At 41.6% G+C, this 24,897-nt stretch overlaps 1 protein-coding gene across 1 annotated transcript; it reads left to right on the forward strand.

Moving 5' to 3' along the window:
- Window positions 1–210: 210 nt before the first annotated feature.
- socs5b (suppressor of cytokine signaling 5b) lies at window positions 211–17,788 on the forward strand. Its single transcript, XM_085428912.1, has 2 exons — window positions 211–619; window positions 10,924–17,788. Exon 2 carries the CDS (start codon window positions 10,943–10,945, stop codon window positions 12,632–12,634), a length of 1,692 nt encoding a protein of 563 aa, XP_085285038.1. The 5' UTR covers window positions 211–619; window positions 10,924–10,942; the 3' UTR covers window positions 12,635–17,788.
- Window positions 17,789–24,897: the final 7,109 nt, after the last annotated feature.

Consider the following 24,897-nt stretch of genomic DNA (forward strand, 5'->3'; position numbering starts at 1 on the left):
CACAGGCTGCGAGGTGAATGAAGGCTCGTTGGCCGTCTTTTACCCCGTTGATATCAATGTGCCAATGGACCGGCCTGCCCGGGATACCACCAGCATCACTTCACCTCTCCACGTTTCCAAGTAGCAGCCCAGCAGAGAGCCCCATCCTCCTCTCTCCGTTCATTGGTGACACTTGATGCCCATCACGAGGAGCGAGCCGCGGGGCATTCCCTATCCGCGTGCTTCGTCGGAAGTGGTCGCCTTTTCCCTTTGCTCCATTGGACCGAGCCCTTGTCAGTCGGGATCCCTCACGTTGAGCACAGTCCGCCTCTCAGACTCTGTGTCTGCTCAGACTACCGTCATATTGGTTGCTAGAAGCAGCAACGACCACGGCAGAAAAGAAGACCCCCACCATAATGAAGAACGGGCTTCCACGGCGCTTAACGCACGATTTAGTTTTTTAAATACATTTTACATTAATAAATTAAATAGTCGGTATGATACCGTCAAGTATTCGTGTACCTTCAGTGGTTTCAGCCGACACCGTGGTCCGCAAGGGGGATATATGCCTGAGTTCTCTTAATAGCCATTTTTTGCAGACAAAGAGAGCTGTTGAATAGAGCTTTCAGGAGACACACGGGTAAGATATGAAATTTAGAAACTAATCTGCACTTCCCGAACTTGTCACGTTTGTCTTCTTAGCTCATTTAATAGTACACAGGACCGTCTGGGTAACTTATAAAAAAAAATGTGGATTTTTTTAACAAGCTAAAATGCTAACTCCGCTAGCTAGTTAGTTAGCCAAAGCTAACTAAAACGCTAGAAATTCCCGTTCTGGGGAATGCTAACAATTAGCATTTTTGACAGCTCACAAGCCTGGACAGTAACTTGATTATATCTTTTGCCAACTAAATGATAAATATCTCTAATATTTGCTTTTTTAAGCATTATATTTATATGACTGCAGTCCACGAGCTAGCTCGGCAATTATGAGCCTGGAAAACGTTTTCAATAGTTACGTTCATAGCCTGTACATAGCTTGTACTCACTACAGCCTTTACATACTTAGTTATAGAATATTCACAACATACTTCATACCGTGTACATTATAACATACCATAATAGACCCATTTCTGTAGTATACTTACATATCTATACTATTGCTAATATATATTGTAATATATCTATATCACTAAAGCACTTCTGGATGGATGCAAACTGCATTTCGTTGCCCTGTACCTGTGCATGTGCAATGACAATAAAGTTGAATTCTATTCTATTCTAATTCTACATTTAGAGGTGTCCGGGGGGCTGGCTGTGGTTCGTTAGCGGGTTAGCAAGTGAGCTAACTTGGCTGGGACAGGGAAAATGTGGGGCCTCGAGGACCCGAGAGGCCTTCCAGCCAGATCTATGAAGCAGCTATGATAACGTTTTAACGCGATTGTCGGATTTCTGTTGACTTTAATAGCACATGAATCTGTAATGTAGCCAACGATACTATAACGGACCTGTCAAGATTGCACTGAAACGAAGACTGTTTTTGTAATCGCATAACTTAAGGCAATTAGCATGGCATCTAAACGGATTTGGAAGAATGTCTTTGTTATTAATTTGAGATTTTCTTTTTAGATTAACAAAGTATATATTTATTAAATGATGTGTTTGTAACGATGTACTAAGCTCAAACAACTAACAAAGGAACACGGGTGTCGAATAATTGCTGTGGAAAAACAGCGTTGATTCAGTTCAAGTAGTGCATTATTGAGTATGGATGAAAATGTTGCTTCAAAGGTGTATTTTAACCGAGAAGTTCTTCAGCGTCCAGTTTGTCAGGTTTTAAGCGATGGGGAAAAACAATCGGCGTGCTCATTCGTTTTGATGTTTTCTTATTGCATGGCATGTCCCACAAATCTTCTATAATGTGAGGAGCTACAAATACCTCATTAACTCTGTTCTGGTCTGGTCTGAGCAGGGGAGGCATCCTCCCTTAATCTTGTCTTCTCTCCAGACCTCTCTTAGATCAGTGTGGTCCCAGGAGAATGGGTGTGTTGGGTTGTCGGAGAGGAGAAGTAGCCTAGTTCTGTTTCAGGACGGCCGAAATGGCTGTGGACTGGATCACACTTGGTGCAGCCATTGTTGACAACAGCAAAAGTCAGAAGGTTCAGGAGGACTGTCTCACACTTGAATTGACTTTAATTGCAGACGCATATCTACATTATGATATGCTCATGTGTGTGTTGTCTGTTCTTTATCAATTAGAAATATACAAAAGTTCTTTAATATTTGCTATCACACGGATTGGGTATTTGGACATATGGTGGTCTGTATTCTGTGTTAATTAAATGCACTGACCTGAAAGCTAGTGATTGTATGTTTGCAGTTGTTCAGTCAGTGCCAGCATGTCTGGTATGACAGTAGCCACACTAATGAGAACAAGGAACAGATAAGACTGAAGTACAAGTTGGCAGATTTTCAGTTATAGGTGCCAGTTTTCATGAAACACATGAGCATTGTGCTTCTGTGTATCTTAGGGTAATTGTTTGAATTAGTGTCACAGTGGACATAAAACTGTCAGACTAACCAGCAAACGTGTATTCTTTAGTTTTTTGTTTGTTTTTTCTTTTTAGCTGTTTGTCAAAGGAGATTTGGAATATGGTGCCAAGTTTATGATATAATCATACTTGTGCATGAGAAGTAGTTGTATAGTTATAGCTTTTGGAAGCCAGGGACTATGTAGTCATAGTTGTTGTAAACTTGAACATTGCATGGTTTGTGTTTTTGGGGCTTTTTGAACTGATTCGCAAGATAAAGAATAACTCTCACAAGCCGGGATGGAAAAGCTCTTGAGATGTAACTGATATAATATTAGCCTCACAGTTCCAGTTCAACTTGGAGGACACACAGCAGGGTGGGAGCATGCACTTTTACTTTGGAGTTCAGTGGTTTGTTCATTTTGACAGTCCAGTTACAGAATCAAGAAAACTTCTGGCAAATTTAGGTTGTGAGCAGAAAAACCGTTGTGTTCAAACAAAACTTTGGCAAATGAGAGGCTGTTGTTTGCATGTTTTGCTTTCTCAAATTGAATTGGCTGGACGCACAGTTCACTTTGAGCCATGTACCTCTTCGAACAAATCTTGGAGTGCCTTTCAACATTTGGCAGTTTAGACATAAAGCACTTTTATAAGCATGATCATTAGTATGATGTTTAGACCCACAATGGGAAAAGTCAAATATGGCTTTAATATCTATTCCTGAAGACATATAATTATAGTATGATTGCAATAATATTGTTGCTTTAAAAAGTTAAATTAGCTGTTTAGAAATTCTTAAAATGATACGTATCCCTCTACTACACTGGAGAATGCAAATCCTATAAAAATTACAACATTTTTGATTTACATAACTAATACTGATTTTGTGCTACATCAATAAAAGGCTAGTCTCAATGTCTAAAGCAGGCTGTAGGTTTCCACAGGTTTGGGCAATATTTGACCAAGACAGGTTTTTAAACTTGTTACAAATCCTGAGAAACCACCCTTTGAACACACATAACGTGTTCCACTTAAGTCTGTTATACTGTTTGCTACAGTGTATGTCATCTGATAACTTAAAGTGGATGAACTTATACTGGTTTATAAAACTGTGTTGCTATTAGGGCTGCCACAAACGATTACTTTGATAGTCGACTAGTCACCGATTATTTTTGCGATTAGTCGACTATCAGATCATCATCCATTGGACGTAAAACGTACAGCTTATTGCACCAGCATGCATCTGCTCTTATATAACTATCATTAGCTTACAGCTTTAAGTGTTTAAGGTATGTGCTAACTAAACATAAAGGCAAGATGATAGTTTATTAAATGTTAATGAAATCTGAAGATTGTTTAGGTGAAGTTTAATAAACTCAGCCGTCTGCTCCTTGCTATCTAAAATATAACAGGACACTGGAGTATATTCTCAAGCATCTCACACTTCTGATAATCAGCTGTCTGCTTGACGTTTATTCAGCTGTGTAAAAACTATAACTTTAATCTCAGCCAAACCGATTTACTCAGGAACAAATAAAACACTAAAAAAAGCCAAACAATAACATTTTTAAGTTATCTAAGTAACTGATATATCATGTTTAACCTGAGTAGTGAAAGATGGCGGTGGGTTTGAAAACGATTTGCGTGAGCCTAGCTATCGAGCTGGTGGATAACAGACGTCTCCGAAAACGTCGGAGCGCTTTTGTGGTGTCTTGATAAACTGAGTAGATATTTGAGGTTTACACAGCTACATTCTCGCCTGAAAATATGCTAAACATTTATTTTGTGACCCAGAAAGAATAATAAGAGTAATATTAAAACTAACTAGCTGCCGCCATTGTTGGAAACTGAGCAGGGCGCTATGAATTCTGGGATACAGCTTCTTCTTCTTCGGGGTTTAACGGCAGCTGGCATCCTTGTACATGCAGTGCTGCCATCTTCTGTTTCAGTCCGTTATTACTCTCTTAAATCCTGCTACTTATTCCTGCGTCTTTTGGGATCTTACAAAGCTTCAAACGACGCGTCTACTATAAAATTAGTCGTCGACGTAATCGTGACAAGTCGACTAATCGTGGCAGCCCTAGTTGCGATGCACAGCGGCTGTGATTGACCGTTACTCTCTTATGAATGTACGCTCATCGGCTGCTTTTTTAGGGACACCATTGGCTTACTAACACAAATATCTTAATCAGCTAGTAACATGGCAGTGAGTTGATGCGTTTAGACATAGGCATGGTCAAGGTAACCTAGTGAAGTTCAAACTGTGCATCAGAATATGGAAGAAATGTGGTTTAAGCGACTCTTGTCAGCTGAGAACTGGGGCTACATTCTTTTTTTTGACAAACTCACCAAAATTGGACAATAGATGGCTGGAAAATGCTGCCTGGTCTGATGCTTTTCCATTTCTGCTGTGACATTTGGAGGGCAGAGTCACATTTTGGCATAAACAACATGAAAGCATGGTTCCATCTTGCTTTATATCAACATTTCAGATGCAGTGGAATGGGGGATATTTGGGGCCCCTCAGTTCCAGCTCGGCATCGTTTAAATGGCACAGTCTGTATGAGTGTTGCTGCTCAGCATGTCTAAGCGTTTAAGACCACAGTGTACACATCTTCTCGTTGCTCCTTTCAATAGGATAACACACGATTTCACAAAGATCAGATCATCTGAAAGTGGTTTCTCGAACATGACAATGACTTCACTGCACTGAAATGGCTGCCACAGTTGCCAGATGTCAGTCCAGTAGAGCACCTTTGGGATGTCGTGGAACGGGAGATGTTCGTCCTTGATGTGCACGTGATGATTCTGCAGCGACTGTGATGCAATCACGTCAACATGGACTGAAATCTCTGGAATGTTTCCAGCACCTTGTTGACGTGAAGGAAAAAGCAGGTCCCAGAAACATCATAAGCTTGATTATGCAGACTAGTGGCTGAAGAAAGAACTGACCTTTGGAATTGGAGTTGTGACATCTGATTTCATTATCCAAGTAATATGACAGTTTTTTTGTAGTTGTTGGTAAAAACAGTGAAAAATGGCAGTAAGAATATCTGATACACAGGCAATGGCATCATTTTCACCTATAAAATGTTGCCATGATAGCTCAGATATAAATTCGAACCTCTGTTATGCACAAGTTTGGTTTAGCCTCTGCTGCTCTGACAGTGACAGATTAACTGTGTTTTGTTACTGTGAATAATTCAAACCTAAAAACTGAACTTTAATATCCCCTAAGAGCACCCAAGTCTTTAAAAGCCAAACCCTGTCAAATGTTTTTGACTTGGTAACTCAGTGATCAATATGCTAATTTAATCTACTCTGCACTGTTGGTTCAGATAAGATGCACTTGGCACAATAATATTTGTGTATCTCTGTGATTTCCATACAATGTGGAGATTTTGCATGAAGTGGAATTTTTATGTGCCTCGTTACAAGCGGCAGAGTAAAAGCTGTCGCTTACAATGACATGCACAAAACTAGAAAGCAGTTCACTGACTGCTGTTGGCAGTTATTTTGCTGTGTTATAGGGCAATTTAAGTCTGTAGTGCTTTCTTTCTGGGAAGCGCTGATGGGGGTGACAATAACCACAGGAAAAAAAGGGGAAAAACTGTGGCCAAGAATTGATAAATTGGTTTTTGCAGTGGGCTCGGTGAAGGCACGATTTACAGTGGTGGGTTTTCCCCACTGCTGTCACTGTTACGGCAACAAACAGGAATGATCTCGTTTTCAGCGCTTGAGAGTAATGACCATAAACCCTGTGAAAACTGTTGTCGTAGTAAGATGCATTAGAATCAGTGTCACATACATAAAAATAATAATTTTGTAATGTAGTTGTGGCCACAACCAGCACCGCTGAAAAGTCGCTGAGAAGTTTTCTGAGTCTATTGCAGCAAAGACATTGGCTTCATTGTTTAGGGCAGAGGAGAGGCTTTAAACCCAGCTTCAAACAAACATTTCTAACCAGTTTAGACAATGTCATTTGTATGTTGCCGTTAGAAATGATGTGTAGTTCATCACTCCATCGCCAGTCAGCGGTAGTTAGACCGCAGAATAATCTTTTTTTTTTTCTTCTTGCTGGCACTACCCCTTGAGTGCATTGAATACAGACATCCAGCAGAGCAGACCATGTAGAAAACTTGATCCGCGTTGTTGTACAGACACTTATAGAGCATGGAGTAGGGATGGGTACTGCAACCAGGTATTAAACAGACCCTAGGGCTAAATTATAAAAGACTGTAGTGTCAATAAGCTGAAGTTATCATAATGTTTTGGTTTTGTTACTGGAGGCAAAAAAAACCCCCAACAAAACCAAAACCCAAAACAACACAAAAAACACGTTTATTATTGGTACATGAGGCTTATCTTTCTGTGCTCCTCTGTTAGTTATTAAGACATAAATCTGTGGTGCATCTTTTTTTCTGTTCCCTATTTAGAAGACAGTTCTCTCTTTCTCTTTTGGAGCCTGCATGCAAGGGGCGGGACACGGGGCAGCTCTGTCCCACACACAGAAAATTAAATGCTCAAAAGTGTGGCTGAACTTTGCCAGAGTTGATGCTGACATTGGTTGTTGCCACAGTTGCAGCGGTCTTTTAATGCGGAAACACAGTCAGTGTGTTGAAACTTTAGTGAAAGTACATCACGTTCAGATGAAGAAATGCAGTTTTTGACTGTAGAGCTGGTAGCACACCCCCAATTATTCAAATTATCAGTTGTTTCATCTAAAATATGGACCTGGGTTAATGAGTCAAAGTCACTATTAGCAGGCTGAGTGTTTCGGGTGAGTGTGTTCAGTCTGGGATGGTCATCATCTGGACCGTCGCTCCCAATCCCCCAAATTTTTTTTTCATAATTTGATTGTTATGTTACTCCAAAAAAAATCCCAATAACAATATTAAATCTTTACCTTATTGCTGGTATCACATGTAGTTGGCAGGTGAAAATTACAATGGGAAAATGCCAAATGGGAAATAACCCAAATATATTAATGAGATTTTAAAAAGGTTGTCCTGTATACAACTTGCTGCCAGACCAGTCGAAATATAAACCTAAACCTCTTTTATGCTCAAGTTGGGATTTGCCTTTGCTGTTTGTTAACAGTGAGTGTTTCACTGTTCACTGGTGGGCACTGCTATGCAAAATAAAACAGCCTATATAATGCAATCAAATCTATCTCGCAGCTGAATGTTGTTTACAACAAAGCAGAAAATGGCATCCCATGTTGTCATGTTTCTCGGTTAATAGATTTTGAAACTGATTCAAGTTTATGTAGACACAATAAGTCTGTAAATGACAAACAGAGCTCGACAACAGACTCGCGTGACTGTCTGGGACCTGTTTTCAACAGGACTTAAATCAAACCTTTATTTGTAGTGATTGTGGAGGTTTTATGTGTTAGTGGTTTTATTTTTATTTTGGCTATTAATAGTTAAAATAACAACACAAAAGTGTTCATTAAAAATAAATTGGCAAAAAAGAATTGGATAAACAAACTTGACTGAAGAAGTAAAGATTGAGCTTATTACACCTCACCTTCTTAAAAATGGTGTATTCCAAATGGTTGTAACTAGATTTTAGTGATGATCATATTTCAGTTTTATATTTGTCCATCATCTTTATTATATTTATCTTGACTCCTGCTTCTTTAAAGTTGCCTTTTCTTCTGAGTTTATACAGTAACGCTCATTTCAAAAAGCTGCAGTGTTAATAGACTAATTCACAGCATTTTAAGAGGTATGTTGTTAAATGTTTTGTTTTGGGTTTTTTTTAAATAATAACCTGATCCATTTTATAAATAATTTTTGGTTTTCTGTTTCCCCAAGCCTCTGATTTAGTATGCTATTTTTATTGAAATGTCTTTAGTTTGATATAATATTGATGAAGTTTTAGGCATTTTTTTTGGAAGTTTTATAACATATAGTAGTCAGTTGTCAAGTCATGCTTTGAAGTCTGTTCATACATGGTTACTATATCACCGTCATTCATCATAATTTTGGCTTCATTTTTCATTATCCTAGTACCAGTTAATGTGTACTTAGTACAGATCATTGTTGGAAGGAGGAAGAACTGACTACCTGTGGAAAAATGGCAGAAAATTACTTTTATTATATTTCCATTTTTAATAATCATAACCAATTCACTGCACAGATGAGGTGGTGGTATAAAAGTTAACCTCTGCTTGCAAATAATTTGGAGTTGCGTTGTGGAATTTTGATGACATCTGCTTGAATTTTGAAGGCTGTTTTAGCAAAATAGAAAACTTATTTACCACTTAGTCTGCAACGTCAGGCTCTTGTTTTAATAAGCTTATCCTATGTCAATAAACTGCACAAAACATAGAGGGGGGGGGGGGGTTCTAAATCACATGAGATTGTTTGGTAATAACAATTGTGCAAATTGGGTCTTTAAATTGGAAGATGAGCAGTAGAGTGAAATATTTCACAAGTAGCTAGACTGTTTGTTCTGGGAAAGCACAGTGCATTTACAACAAAATGGTGAATGGCCTCAAGGATAGAAATGTATCAGCCAGCTGATTGGTCTAGAAGCTCATGGAGCCAGTGTCAAGAGAGGTACACACTTTGAAGCTGGCATCCAGTTGTAGGTTCATTTGGTGTTTTTTTGCAGATTACATGTAGACCATTACATGGCTATTTATAGTCTTTGTCAGGTAGCTATTTTGCATGGACTGGGTTGTGAAATACAATGGACATATTGAAGTTTATTGCAAATTCTTTGGGTAATGCCAGCTGGGTTGTAAGCTACACCAGTGTTGCAGTTTGTTTTTTGGGGTGGGTATAGCAACCAATATTGGCTGTTAAAGGAGATTCGTTGTTCTGTCCTCATCTTTTTTCTGACAAAGCAAATCCATAAGTGGGCCAGGGTCCTAAGTCTGTGATAAACGTAGTGAGCTGCCTTGAGCAAATGTCATGTGCTGAATCTCAGCATGGTTTGCTTACCTTGCGAAACATTTTCTGTCACAGCTGATAGTGTTGAACCACGATGTGTTCGTTAGTATTTATAGGTAAACTTTACTCTGCATGCTGGTTGACATGATGTTTCATAATCGTTGGGTAACAGGTTTTAGCCCAGAAGAAGATTGAGTTAACCGGCCAAAAACAAAAGAAAAGATAGGAAGTTAGATTTGATGATTTCAGAGAGACTTGAAGAATTTTGTGTTAGTAGCTCACTAAATGCCTGTTCTTTTAAGTATGGTACAATATGGTTTCTGTGCTAATGTCTTGCACTTGTTTCATTCAAAGTTCACTGAAGATGGACTAAAATTATTTTTAGAAATGAGTAATTTGCTGTAATTCCGTTTAGCAACAGAGACCCTAAAGACCCTTGACAGATATATTTAGATTTTCTTTATAGAACATACAATATTTAGCAATTTTAAAATCATGGACAATGTTTGTTTGTTTTTCCCACTTTTTTCCAGACAAAAATAATGAACATATTACCCTAAAATGTATCCCTGCTGAGATAATGTAATGGAATAATCTTGTCACAATAAGTTATGAATTTGTTGTTTGTGGCATTAAATGTGTTGCTAATAGTGAAGTTGCAGAGTGCTCTGTAGTGGACGAACTGTGCGGCACAAACATGGTTGAAGGGTGTTTCTCCCATCTCTTCTTTACTTTAATTCTCATTTGTCTGTTATAAATGGGGAAACCAGTATATATGCAAATGACTAATATCGGCACCATCAGGATCTAAACCTAAACACTAGTGTGAAGAAGTGCTAAGCTGTTTGGTTGAAGATACTGTTCTGGTATACGCATCTTATTGTTTTGCCAGTTGTGTGGACACTAACAAAGCCACGATGTCAAAAAACTCATCAGAAACAGGAAATGCTGTAGAAATAGTCGGTTATGAATTCCTTTAGGGCTTTGGCATCTTTGGCTGCTTCTCTATAGTAACTCTGCTCACTGTAAAATTTGGATTATTAGAATGCACTCTAGTGCTAGAACTTCCAAATCCCTGTCAAATTCTACTAGTGATAAATCAACCACTTATGTGAGAGTGTATGTGAATATACATGTGCCCTGTCTGCTGCTGTTACAGGGAAGGTTTTTGGTCAGGTCTAGACTGGCTCTGTAATACAGTACATACCAGCAGATCAGCTGTGAGCAGATCCTAGGTTCATTTATAGCTGTGGCCTTGTGTCCCTGCATGTCTGCCTGGCAACTCGTAACTCTGCTGTTCCAACAGCTCAAGCTCACCCACCTCCCAGACACTCTGGCCCCGTTATACTCTCACCATGTCTAATTACTAGATGCACATTCGTCTGGGGAATTTAAATGTAGGGCATTCTTTGTGTAGCTTGTACCTCAGTGTTAAATGTAGGTACCATTGCTGCTGTTGGGATGTTCTCACCTGTGAGTTAATCAGCTTTGTCTTCTTTTATATTCAGGTCCCAGGGGCTCCTATTAATGAAGAAAGTGGGCATCATGTGGAGCAATCTGAAGAGCAGATGCCAGACACTCTTCCACAACAACAGTTCAGGACCCCATGAAAGCAGGATTGAGGCAGACACTGTCCACTGTGTGGTGGATATCGGTCAAGGAGGCAGCTCAGGTGGGGCACAGGCATCAGGAGCCTCCAGCCCGTCACGAAGCCTCCTACCAGTGCCAGTGGTAACAGCAGGGCGCCGTCATCATAATTGTGTGTCGGACATACCTCAGATTGTAGAGATAACTATCGACAAGGACGCTGAAGATGTGCGGAGTGGGTCCGGGGGTGTTCCCTTGGCTCGCAGAGACTCCTACTCCCGTCATGCCCCGTGGGGGGGCAAGAAAAAACACTCATGCTCCACCAAAACCCAAAGCTCTTTGGAGGCAGATAGGCGGTCCGGCCGCTTACGCGGGAGTGGGAACCGTAGGGACAGGCGCTATGGGGTCAGCTCTATCCAGGAGACAAATGACTCTGTATCAGTAGGACACAGTCTGAATGGTCGTTCTCTGCGCCAGCGGCTAAGTGATACAGTTGGGTTGTGCTTACCCCTGCCTGCTCGCAGGTGCTCACGTTCCTCTAAGAACGCCGTCACCTCCAAACGTAAGATTCACCTCACAGAGCTCATGTTGGAGACCTGCCCCTTTCCACCAGGCTCAGACCTTGCTCACAAATGGCACTTGATCAAACAGCACACAGCACCAGTCAGCCCGCATTCCTCTACTGCCCTTCTGGATGCTTTTGACCCAGCCCACCCCTCTCCCGAGGATGAGGAAGAACGTCTGCGCGAGCGCCGCAGGCTCAGCATCGAGGAAGGTGTGGACCCACCACCCAATGCACAGATCCACACCCTGGAGGCCTCAGTGCCAGGATCCTCTCTCTACAAACTGGGACCAAAAATGGCTCCTGGCATGGGAGAGGCCTCTGGGGAAGGCCGGGTCACAGGGGCCGGGAGCGCTCTGGCTGCTGCATCATCAGGAGCCTGTGGGCAGTTGTTGGGGGCTGCAGCGTCATCCCAGGACTGTGACTCTGAGGAGGATTCGACCACCCTTTGTCTGCAGGCCAGGAGGCCCAAGCAGAGGCATGCTTCAGGGGATGGTCACCTTAGCCGACAACAACACGGTCCCTGGAAGGTTCATACTCAGATAGACTACATCCATTGTCTGGTGCCAGATCTTTTAGAGATTACAGGTCTGCCCTGTTACTGGGGCGTAATGGACCGCTACGAGGCAGAAGCGCTGTTGGATGGGAGGCCCGAGGGCACCTTCCTGCTGCGTGACTCAGCCCAGGAGGACTACCTCTTCTCTGTTAGCTTCCGCCGTTACAATCGCTCCCTGCACGCACGCATCGAGCAGTGGAACCACAACTTCAGCTTTGACGCTCATGATCCTTGCGTTTTCCACTCTTCCACTGTCACAGGACTGCTGGAGCACTATAAAGACCCCAGCGCCTGCATGTTTTTCGAACCTTTGCTTACAGCGCCTCTTCATCGGACTTTCCCCTTTGGCCTGCAGCACCTGGCACGGGCCGCCATCTGCCGCTGGACCACTTACGATGGTATAGGGTCTCTGCCATTGCCTCCTGCCCTGCAGGACTTCCTCAAGGAGTATCACTATAAACAGAAAGTACGAGTTCGCTGGCTGGAGAGGGAACCGCCACTCAAAGTCAAATAGGGCGGCTTCTCCATTGCCTGTTAGACATGCTGCAGGAGGAATTCATGACTTTAGAAATTCCTCATTAGCAAAATGGAAGCTATACTGATATGGCTTTCTTACCGGTGGGGGATCGAGTTTAAGTGTAACAAGCTATACAAGATTCATTCTAAACTTTGTTTTAGTTATTACTTACATCACAAAAGTACATATGATTATATTCAGTATAATGCTGTCTGGCAAGCACATGTTTTTGCGTTGAACAGGTTGTTTTGACAGGGAGGGGAGACACAAATATCAGTGCTTTGTGTCTTTTTTTTTTTTCCTTTCTCTTGCTTTGTGCTAAGTGTCTGCCTGATCCCACAACATCACCCTGCCTGTAGACCTGCATGCATGCCTCCCCCGTTCATCCTAAATTGCTATTTAGGCTTACATGGCTATGTTGTACAGCTCACTTTGTGCGCTCTTACTTTTCTTCCTTAGCTTGTCAAAGCACCTAGTGGAGCACCTTTACAAGAGAAGGTGTGTGTGTGTCTGTGTGTGTGTGTGTGGGTTGAGAGGGGATCTGGAGGTGCTATTTTGGTATACTGCAGTCAGAGCTTGTCCTATGGATAGAGCTACATAAGTCATATTCTTTGCCATCTCGTTGCATGCATCAGTGAAGCCAGAGATGAAGGAAAACAAGTGATTTCTAAGGATTATGCGTAAGTCCTAAAGGAACATTAGTTTCTCTTTTAGCAGTATCGTGAGTGATGCTTAATAAATCAGTTGACTGTGTGGCATTTAGTAAGCAAGCTAAACTTGTCAGCTTTATTCCACCTGTGTGGCATTGCTTTGGAAACATGACAGATTGTGAGGAAATCTTGTCATTGGTGCAGTTGTGAAAGCAGCCTGTCACTTCTTCACTGACCATAGGCAGTTTGGCATGTGGACACATGCACCCAGTTCAGTTCTTCCTGAAATCGAGGTTGATATTTTATTCCGTTTTATAGGTGCCTCCTTAAGCTCACGATCCATTTGTTGCATCAGCAATATCTGTATATTCAAAATATAAATAAAAATTCAAATATATAAATAAATCTCAATCCATGAATTCAACATATGTAATTACATTTGAAACATCAGTGCAGCTAGGCCTGGGTTCTTTTGGTTACAATAAAGAATCCTAACAAATGTCTTTCATAGGAAGTGAGAGCAGCTGTGTAAAGACTATCTCTTTAAGCAAGTCGATTTACAGCGTAGTGAGGCAGTAACGAGCCTTGTTCAAGATCGGGCTGTGTCATGAGACACTTCATATAGTTATAGATGAATGAAGAGGATTTCAAAAGCTCAGCAAGAATCTTCTAAAATAGGAAAGAACAACTCCCAGGATTAGACTGCAGTGCTACTTTCTCTCTCTGTTCATTGTCATAATTACAGTATTAAATGATGAGAACCCTCAACTCTTGAGAGGCGGGCATATCCTCAGTTATCTAGCCTGTCATTTCCATAATGTCTTATTAAGCGTAACCTGTGTGCCTCATACATGTCCAGTAATATGTTACTTTATTTTCCAAACAAGAGTGGGAGGTGCCTCAGCACGATCCACTCGGCTCTCATCAAATAGAACTGAAGATGGTCATAATGAAGAGTTGAAGGAGCAATAAGCTCAATATTTATTGTGCACATTAAAGATTTTATAATGGATAACATTTTAGTGGTGCTATGTTGATTAAGCTCTTGCAAATTATTGAAATAACGGTGTGCATTAGTCACATCTGTTCTGACTCTGTGCGCGCATTAGCCGTTCTTTCTTGTTGGGTCCAGAGTCAGTTGTGCTGCTGTAGCATGTTTCAGTTTAGATAGCCGACCTGTCACATGTATATTGTTTTCATCCTCAGCTTGTCAGACAGCTGTAAGGAGTGAGCTTTAAGCTTAACTCTCCACTGTGAGCATGTTGAATGATCTAACTAAGCTATCAGTATTAAAATCAGTTCATCAGCACAAGTATTTGTTCAGTCTCCTGAGTAGTTGTAAATATGCAATAACTGGCTTTTAAATAACTGACATAAGTTGAAATTTTAATAAAATGTATAGATGACTGAAGGAGGGCGAGATGGGTGGAGACTGAGTAGTTTCATTAGGGTGTAATCCTTCACATTAATGTTTCAAACTAAAATATTTAAACTGAGATACAGATGAGATCATGATCACCGAGCCTACTCTGTCGAGCTCTCAAACTGCTTTTGTTTGTTTGCTCATGTCAGCCCACTCAGCTGTTAAAAGATGTAGTTCCCATCAGTAAGGATGAATCATGAACAAATATATAATTTATTTCTTATATTTGCATCTGTGACCAAAGCTCTTGCACAAACCTACATGTATTAACTAGTAGTTTAAAGCTTATGTAGTGTTAGACTTTAACTAGTTTAGATTTTGGTTTTACAAACAATTAATGGCTAGTTCCCTGCTACACTATGTAAGACTTAGAGCTACACCATCAACTCGCTACCAAATACCTTTCCTCTGCTAAACAGTCGTCCAGTTTCTATGGATTTATCAGATGAGGATTTTTCTGCAGGTGGTCACACGATTGGTTAAAGGACTTCACCAACCAGTATTAGCTTTTTCGGCTATTTAGTGAACTGATCAAAGTTTTACTTCTTGTTTACTCAAAAGTTGTAGTACTCTACTAACAGCACTGCAGGTCTCTTTGTATGTTAATCACTGGTGTGAGCTGAAGTGGCAGGCGTGACCCTTAAGAGTGGAATAAGGCTGACACTGGGTTTTCTCGCATGTGCACTTCTATGTTTGAGGTATTTTAGCTTCCACACTTAACTGTACAAATGAAACCCCCAAACTACGCATACGTCAGACCGTCTTTCTCACTGTGTCTTGTCTCTCACGCTGCAGCCTAGCAATGGCACACAGCTGCTACAGTACAAGTGCTGCATCCTATATGCAGACACAGATCAAAGGCCAGCGTTGCCATTCTGGAGCCCGCGGTCACTGTGCTGTAAGGTCCAGTCTGTGTTGCTTTTTCTTTATTATTATTATTATAATATACAAACCGTTCCCTCGCCGTCCAGCCACATCGCTGACATCACTGTGACGATGGTGTCCTGTTTAGGCTGAGGTGAACAATAAGGAGGGAGGGAGGAGATGTAGCTGGCTTGCTGAGTCCTGGCTTCCTGTTGCTGCAACAGCATGCTCACAGAAAGGACAAGGGATTTGTCTAAATAAATAGCACTTTAATTGTGTATTTGTTTTATGCAGAGCAGGCCGCAAGTGTTGGGGCAGTGACATGTTTGTTTAGTGTTTTTCCCCGTCTTTAGTCAGCATATTGGATTTAATCAAGCTGAGGAACAGATAAGTGTGTGGTTGGAGTTGTTGACCTTTTAGTCGACTTCTCAGAACAAAATTTACAAGTAGGGTCAACAGATTCAGTCTTTTTCAACTAATCCCTGCTGAACTGAGTGATTGCTTTCACTCTTATGTTGAGGATCACTGTTTGTCTGCTTTGATCCAAAACAGAGGAATTGCACTATCCACACCCCCGCAGGGATTTGACTACTCCAAAACCTACTGAGAAATTTGAATAGTTTTCATAATTTTTTATACCATTTTGCTGAATTAAAGATCCAAAACAACTGAAAATGTTCCACTGTCCAAATTCTTGTGGACCGCACCGTGTGCGCGTGTGTGTTAGCTGAAGATGGTGAGACTTGGGTGGGTGTTACGAGGGGTGGGGGGAGCCGGTGCTCCTAAAATATTTCACAGGTGTTGTAGGGTGTGTTGATGGGAGTCGTTTTCTCCGCCTCGCTGAAGACTCGGTGCGTTTGTGTGTGGATGTATGTTAGCTTACGGACAGAGCCACACAGGGAGAGTTTCCCGTGGAGAGACGGGCAGAGTTGAATGTGAGGGGTGACGACAGTGACTCCTATGAACAACGCCTCTCTGCCCCAGTTCTCCCCCCGCCTCCCCATTTATTCTCAGGCAGGCCCATTGCAAGGAGAGTCCCAGGACCCTCTCAACCCAGTTTTCCCCATGGGAAATATCTGACATTAACCGTAGCACGTTTGCCATATAACTTGTAGATTTAGGTGAGAAAAAAACCAACGTATGAATGATGGATTTATGTAATAGCCTGATGAAAAGACATTTTATTCTTCAGTGGTGCATACACTGTCTGGAACACACACAGATTTGCACACACTATCAACACTTCTTCTAACAAATGCACTACCCCAGGTATTCACACACCCTCCCTTCCCCCCCCAAGCCAGGGATGTATAAACATGGACCACATTTAGCCAGCGCCACGTTTCTGTGCAACACCCAGCCCACACACACACAAAAAAGGGAAGGTAAAGCTGTGTGTGTATATTCTGTGTTCTTAAGCCAAACAAAATACCACAAAAAAAGCTTAACATTTCATTAGTATGACACTATTGGGCTGCACTATGAGAGCCTTGTGTGTGGAGGCAAACCACAAACTCTGCTCTAGATGAGAGATGGTTGTCTCCTTAGCTGTCCCTTAAAATAATAGCAATACCCCTGGATGTAGGACATATAAACCAACCACCACCACCACGGTACGACTCATGGTGTCAGATCCTAGAGAAAAAGAGAGAGAAACAAAAATAAATAAGAGATTTTTAATTTTTTCATGTTCCCATATATAAATATATATATATTTTAGAAAGCTGGGTTAAGTGCTTTTATGCAAACAGAAGTATGAAAGAATTATTATTTTTCCTTATTACTGCTCCCTAATATGCAATGGAGTGTAGTGTAACAATGGTTGCAATCCTCTGTCACTTTAATGCTGTATGTGCACATTGGTTGCTGGGTGGATGTGGGTGCCGAGGCAACAGGACTTGACAGTGATGGGAACTAATGGTTGTTACTCTGCAGCACTGGGATGTTCCCAGACTGCCCTATTCGTTTTGGCCAATCACAGAAAGCCCTTTAAATCCGGGGCCACAGCCGCTGCCGCGGGGCTGACCAAACTGTCGTCAGACGAATATCGCCGTTCTGTTCTTTTCTGCTTTTCCTCACCCGTTTCTTTTCTTTCTTTCGTCTGCTGTCAGGTAGAATTCGGAGCGTGTAAATGGCATAATCATGTTCACATTTCACTGTCTGTTCTGTGTATCTGCATCATCATTCAAAGAGGAAAAAAAAACAGTTGTTTTTCAGTATAACCTGTTCATTTTTAAGAGCCGTATGATGCGACACTTGTAGCTGTCACTCTTGGTGCTTGGCTTATGCTTCATTGTCTTAATATTCCAAATAAAACTGTTAAGTGTAATCCACACTGGCCCATGATATAATGTGTATGTATTTTTTTCCCCCTTTATTATTCCATCTTACATGTCCGGATTAGCCAAAAGTAGATTTACTGCAGCTCACTACAGTTTAGCTTGTCTTATTTTCCCCCACTCAAAACTACCAATCCTTAGTGTTGTCCCACCTGCCAAATCCTACTTTGTACACTCGTACAGGACACCATCCATGGATGCAGAGACCTCAGACTTTCCCTTATTAGTCACTTATTCGAGGCAGACTCTGTGTGGATGCCCTGCAGTTTATAGGCTGACGTGTTAATCATAGCTCGCATCTCACCCAGTTACATTTTATGTTCTGGCCTCTTGGTATGGATGGTATGTCAGTCTGTTACACAGGAACCAATCAAAATCTCTGTTTTGTGTGTGACTCAAAAATACAACTTTCATTCAATTTAACAAATTATTCTGTCTCAGAGAGAACGGCAAGTAGATGAGCCAGGTAGCAAAATGTAAATAAGAAATAACTTGTGTTTAGCAGCCACCAGTTTTCACAAAGTGCACTTTATTGAAGTTTTCTGAAGTGAATTATTAAAAAACATCCAACACATTAGTGTTTAACTTTGACAAAGCCATTAAATTGGTTTAGCTTTGCTACTGAAGCTGTAATATAAAACCATGGTATTGATGCTAAAAGTCTCTCATAGGAAAAAAATATGACGAACAAGCAAAAAGCTCATCTTAAGTGTTGATAATTGTGCACATAAATCAAAATGTGAGATATGTGATTCCGTAGAAAACAGCTTGTGTGTCCCTGAGAGATGAGAAATGCTTTATAGAAAAACACAAACTTGTATCTAAAGCTGTTTCCAAAACCTAACCGAAAATCCTTTTAGGACAAGCATTACCACGTTTCACTTTTGACTTAATGACGTGGAATTTTATACAATATCTAGTTTCTTCTTAGTATTTTGTTCATTTGATATTATTAACATGTAGATCGAGTTTGTCTTTAGAGATTTAAATATCAAATTGAACAAAAATAACAACGTCAGCAACATGGATACTCGAGTAAAGTAATTTTAAGTGAATTCCAAGCATTTAAAAGTCTTTACAGATGAATGCGCTCATATTCTGCATGTTGTTTCACCTTGAAGAGGGTGTTTTGCTAAGGTGAGCACGTTCATACAACACCAACCAAGAAGACTGGGACTTCAGTCTGGACCCCAAAAAGAGCCAATGATTATTTAAGTTGTGGGTATTTTTGGAGGGTATAAATTATATATAGTTTGTAGCTCTGTGCTTTGGGCTCACCTTTGGAGCACAGCCTCTGCACGGTGCCCGCGGCCTACCTTCCTCACTGTGCCCAGCAGAAGCTATGCAGACAGACACGGCCAAGCTGCCTGGAACTTCACAGTTAAGTATTTGTTCATTTGAAATGAAGTATAAATAGCATGAGGGTTATCAGTTTCAAGTTGGCTACCCAACGCTTATGAATAATTGAAACTCACCCAGGAGGAGAGACGGGGTGAGGGCAAACTACCGTACATCTCAAGCAAGTCTCAGCTGACTCAAAGGACGAGCGACCAAACTGAGTAACAAACTCATAAAACTTGCTGCAATGCTGTCAAAACATATCCTCCCTTCTTCAGCCCTCTGGCACGACCAAAAATAGATACCAGGCAATAAGTCTGCAGCAATAAGTTGTGGAATCTGGACTTAGATATGGGTCACTGACAGGGGAGGGACGATGGGCATGAAAGTGCAGATGATGAAGGTCTTGTGAGTTTATCAACGAGCCAAACCTTAAAGATTTCATCTCTGTGTAGCCCGGTCAGTTCCATCTGAGACGCCGCCTCCTTATCAGCCCGGTGTGCCGGCCTCCGCTGCACACACAGCTCTATCTCTGCCAGTGCATTGAGCTGCAATAAGCAGTTGTTGTTGGCACCGACATCAAGAGACACGTCAAGGGTGAGAACCGCCACACTGCAATCAAGATTTAAAGGGTTTCCTTTTTTTTTTTTTTACAGTTCTTTCTTTTTTCTTTATCTCTGCAGAACGGGCTGCTGTTCTCTGCTGAAAATAGTTTTTTCATTTGAAAATAAGGGTTGAAAGGTTGACATAGTACTTTTTGTTTTTGGTGGGACACACTTGAACAATGTGCATGAGTCAAAAGTAGAAAATGTTTTAGTGTAGCAACAGTTTACATTTGGCTAATACGCCTACTTTTTTGTCAGGTCTTGATGGCTACCATATTCATATCTGAAACCACAGCCAGCAGTCATTTAACTTAGCATTGCACCATAGACTGTATATGTATTTCTTTTAAGGCCACACTTTAAAACACTTCATTTACAGACATTCATATAAATAAAGTGGTCTTGAGCAGTAGTTATGATCAAGCTTGTGTTAATTCAGTAGTAATAACAGAATTTCTTGGGTTTTTGACCCTTTATTTGGACATTGGTTGCTTTTTCACTCCAGATGTTTTCATTTGCTTGTCTGAAAAAAGAGACAGAAGCAAGGCAGGACAAAATAGACCATTACATGGAATTAAAACTTTTTACGCCTGCCGTGCCTCTGCTCAAATTGTAATATATCTGTTAATGAGGTCAGTGTTATGTGTATTTCTAGCTTTTACTGTACCAGTAATTCCTTGACAGCCCCACTTTCTGAAATTATCTGCAATGCGTGGGGAAAAACTTTCCTCCTCTTACATTCTCTCGGGCTCAACTGACTCCTGTTTCACTCGTGAACTAGTTAGGCTTTTCATTTCCTCCGCTTCTCGTGCTCAGTGAGCCCACTTTTCTCCTCACACATACAGTGCTAAGTCCAGAGCTCAACACAGATACAGGCCACATGGCTCCCTGCATGCTATCTGCACGCAAACTGCAATAGCACTGGCTAAAAGAAGAGGGTGACGAAGAAGAGGAGCACAGAGAGCAAGACATAGAATGGGGAGTGAGTAAGAGACACTGCTGCTGCTTTCCCAGCTCTGGACTGCCGCCAAGTCTCTGGCGGCAAAGTGAGCGTTGACCTCCAGTTAACCTTGTGCAAATGCACACGCACAGATGGACACGCGCACACACGAGGCTCACATCCATATTTCATAGCAGAAATATATCCACCCGACAGTATTTTACACCCACTGTGGAGCTCACCTCCCAGTGGCTGACGGGGCTGAGGAGGGCTGGGCCTGTAGGCTGCTCCTCTTCCACAAGCCGAGCCAAGAGCAACAGGGCCAATCGCACAATCATCTGGAGCAGAAGAGTCGAGGCGGCTGCAGGGGCTTAGAGAGGAAGTTCAACCAGTCCCATTTTTCAGCCTCTGCTTTGCCTTTCCACACTTTAATCTGATAATCAATAACTCTGACTGCATCTGATACTGCTAGATGTTCAATAGAAAATCTTCCAAGCAGCGTAGAGGCAGATTTACCCTTTGACCTCTCCTCAGTCCTGGAAAGTTGACCACCTGTCCATTATCTTCAAGCCAAAGGTCTGGATTTTGCTCAACATAATCTGATTAAAACCAAACCACGATTAACATTCTTTAACACCCCTTTTCTTCATCAGTGCCTCCACCCCTCGGTTCAGGAGAAGCTGGACCACATGTGAACAGTTATTTTTTTGTTCTCTGGCAGAGGCCCTGGAAAATTCAGTGGGCATGTCCTGTTAATTCCTCTGTCTTTCCCTCCTCCTTTTCTCTTTCTCATTCCCCCTTAAAGCCTCCCAGATCCTCTCCTCATTCCTCTTTGTATATGTGTGCATGCCATATATATACACAGATATATACATATATAAATTCTGAAACTATCCTGTTCACAGAGCAGGAGTTTAGCCTGCTCAATCCAGCCTCTTCTTTCCCTTTCTCTCTGGCTCTCTGCTTTTATTTCTACCACTTTTCTTCTCGCCTGCTCCCCTGTGTCCTTCTCCTCCGGTGCAGTGTATTATTGCCGCTTGGCTGGCCTCTGCGTAAACCCTGGGCTCGTTTAGCAGCCCTGCTTACTCTCACCCCTCGGCTCAACGAGCCTCCAGAAAGTTCTCCTCGCTCAGAGCACTGGCATCGGGAGACAGAATCCGTATGTGTTTATGAAGTTCTGACAAATTCCTTCCTCCGTACTCCTTCTCTTGCTTTGCAGTCTTGACATGCAAGCATTATATTTAATCCTTCATTCCTCGCGCAGGCAGAGGCAGTGTGGTGGAGGAGCTATGGGGCCTAGAGCTGGAGCCATGGCCTCTGCGGTGGCTGGTGCACCATTATGGAGGCAGCAGGACAGGCGAGCGATGGTTCCGATAGGTCTTGTGGTAGAGCTATGGGATATGTGGTGAAGCTGTATTTTCTTATGGCTTAGTACTGCCTGGGTCATTGGCATTGAGAATACCGGTTACTCTGTAATTAATTGAAGTATAAATATGGTACTACCCTTCACTGGGTATTGGGTTCTCCAGTGAATGAAAGAAAAATGAAAAGGATTCAACGTAGCACAGAATTATATTTTCAGGACCCTGAAAAAAAGAAAACAAAATAAAGAAATTGTGGAATTATTACTGCTCAGTGTCAAACACACACAGGATCATAATTCCCTATTAAGGTTAGATCTGCAACTTTTTTCATCTTGTTGTCAGTCTCGCAGTGGGACTGCTATCTGTGACCTCCTGCTAGAAAGACTTTATGCTCGACGTCTCTGAAGAAATGTGATGCCGTCTCTCTTCCACAGCATGTCTTTATCCTGTCTTCCTTCTCTCACCCCAACCAGTCGCAGCAGATGGCCCCGCCCCTCCCTGAGCCTGGTGCTGTTGGAGGTTTCTTCCTGTTAAAAGGGAGTTTTTCCTTCCCACTGTCGTCAAAGTGCTTGCTCATAGGGGGTCATATGATTGTTGGGCTTTTCTTTGTATTATTGTAGGGTCTACCTGACAATATGAAGCGCATTGAGGCGACTGTTGATGTGATTTAGCGCTGTATAAACAAAATAAACTGGCTGCTTGTGGTCTTTACAGATGAAGAGATGTAGACAAAGATGGTCCCTGATGATGATGATGAGGCTGTGTTACTAGGAATACAATGTAACAAGCTAATTAAAGGCAAAGATGGCAAAGAACCCATTGTGCTCTTCTATTAATGAAAAAAATCTGTTTTTTAAATATATATTAGTATGTGTATTTCATATTTCATACTTTTTGACCTTAAGTGCCATAGGTGGATAAATTTAAATGTAATTAAAGCATGAAATTACAATGTATTTCTATTTAATTAACAAATACTTAAATGTATGTGCATGAGAATAAGGAGGTAACAAGTCAGGTTTTTGCAGGAAACGAAGGAATAATTATACTGTAAGTGTATTTAAGTAGTGTGTAAGTAAATTTTAGTGCTGCATGATTTCCTGGTGTTATAGTGAAAAAACAAACAATATTTCCCCGTCTTACACTGTAAGTACGCTGTGCTTTTTGGTAGTGAGGGTTGCACAGTAATCCATGTGCTATTCAGCAGTACCCTGACTGCTGTTAAGTACTGGGTTAGGATTATCAGACCTGCTGGTGAAGCGGCCCTTGAGGGTTGTCCTAGTTGAGAACAGTGCCAAGCAACATCTGTACAGAGGATGTAGGCGGTTCCTTCAACAGCCCTCACGTTCTGCAGACCTGGACCAACTGAGAACCTGAGAGGCAGTGATTCTGTTGGCTTCATTTTTTAATCCAAGAGGTTGTTGCATTTCATACAAACACAGCTCCAGAACACAGCTGGACTTTATGTCAAAACAGGCTAACTGCTGGCTCCCATAAACAGTAGCAAATTATAGAAAATAGCCTGTACTATAGCCAATATTTAGTCCTAATCAGTCTATGGGATGGATATTATTTGCTTCTCAATGCACTACAAAGACAGTATATCATGTTGTTCTAAAAAACTAATGCAGTCTGCACACTTTCACACTCAGTCATCTGATGCATTACAAATGTAACAATATTGATGGGACATAATTACACAACTTGTACATGTATTTGGTTCTTGAGGGCTTGTAGTAATCACACATGAATGCCGAAGCACGAACGACTTAAACAATGAAAAGCATCGCTGTCTCTGTCCTCGAGACAAAACGTCAAAAAAAGAAACAAACAAGGAGAAAAGAATGAGAGGAAAACGAGGAAGGAGAGTGAGAATCGGGGCTGCTGTGCGGTTTCCTTTTTGAGTTGGCTTTCCCAGAAGAGTGAATCAGCGAAGGGTGACGACAAGGAGCCCAGAGCCTTTTCATCTGGGCCCCGGGGTCTCTTCTAGGATTATTGGAGAAGTCTCTCAGTTTCCCAGTGACTCACACAGCTGTTGTCACACCGCTGGGCACCAGTTATACGACCGCAACCCACCCAGGTTGTGCAAGGTTCACTTGATTTGTTAATGTGTTGACATATTTTCACTGGCAGATCTGGCCTGGTTTCTACATATGCTGTTTACATGCTGCTGACGTGTGTTCTGTTTCATCTGGCAACTGTCACACATGTAACTCTGCTTCAGGAGTATAAACATAATATATGAGCTTCTGCCGTGCCGAGGGATTGTTTTGGACCAGCTCAAACGGATCCACTATAGATGATAATAGCATTTAGTTTTATCTACGTAATTTAAATTGTTTGTGTTTTTAAGAAAATGCTGACTGACCAGTCCTCCTTACAAAGCTGAGGCAATTTCTTTAGTTAGAAACTCCTTTATTTTTATGTTTCTCTGGGATTTTTACTGACATTTCTTGTAATCTTTGTTTCACTAGAAAATCTTGGAGCATCTTTTCCCTGCAGGGCTCAGCTTCACATCGTGCATGCAAACTTGCCAAAACAACCACAGCTCATTGAGCAACTCGGATGGCGTTGTCACTCATTGGGTAACTTGCTGTGGGGCATCGCTCTATGGTTAACCTTTGATTTCTGGTCACATCAAATCCTGTCTTATTCTAAAATAGTGTGACTCAGCGTGCAAACATTTACTTGGTGCTATAAGCGAAATCCAGATGTTATGCTGGTTCGCCCAAGCTTT

This window comes from Rhamphochromis longiceps, linkage group LG13, assembly GCF_057381845.1.
Source record: "Rhamphochromis longiceps isolate RC_006_pf linkage group LG13, R_longiceps_female_GT1.1, whole genome shotgun sequence".
NCBI classification, from domain to species: Eukaryota; Metazoa; Chordata; class Actinopteri; order Cichliformes; family Cichlidae; genus Rhamphochromis; species Rhamphochromis longiceps.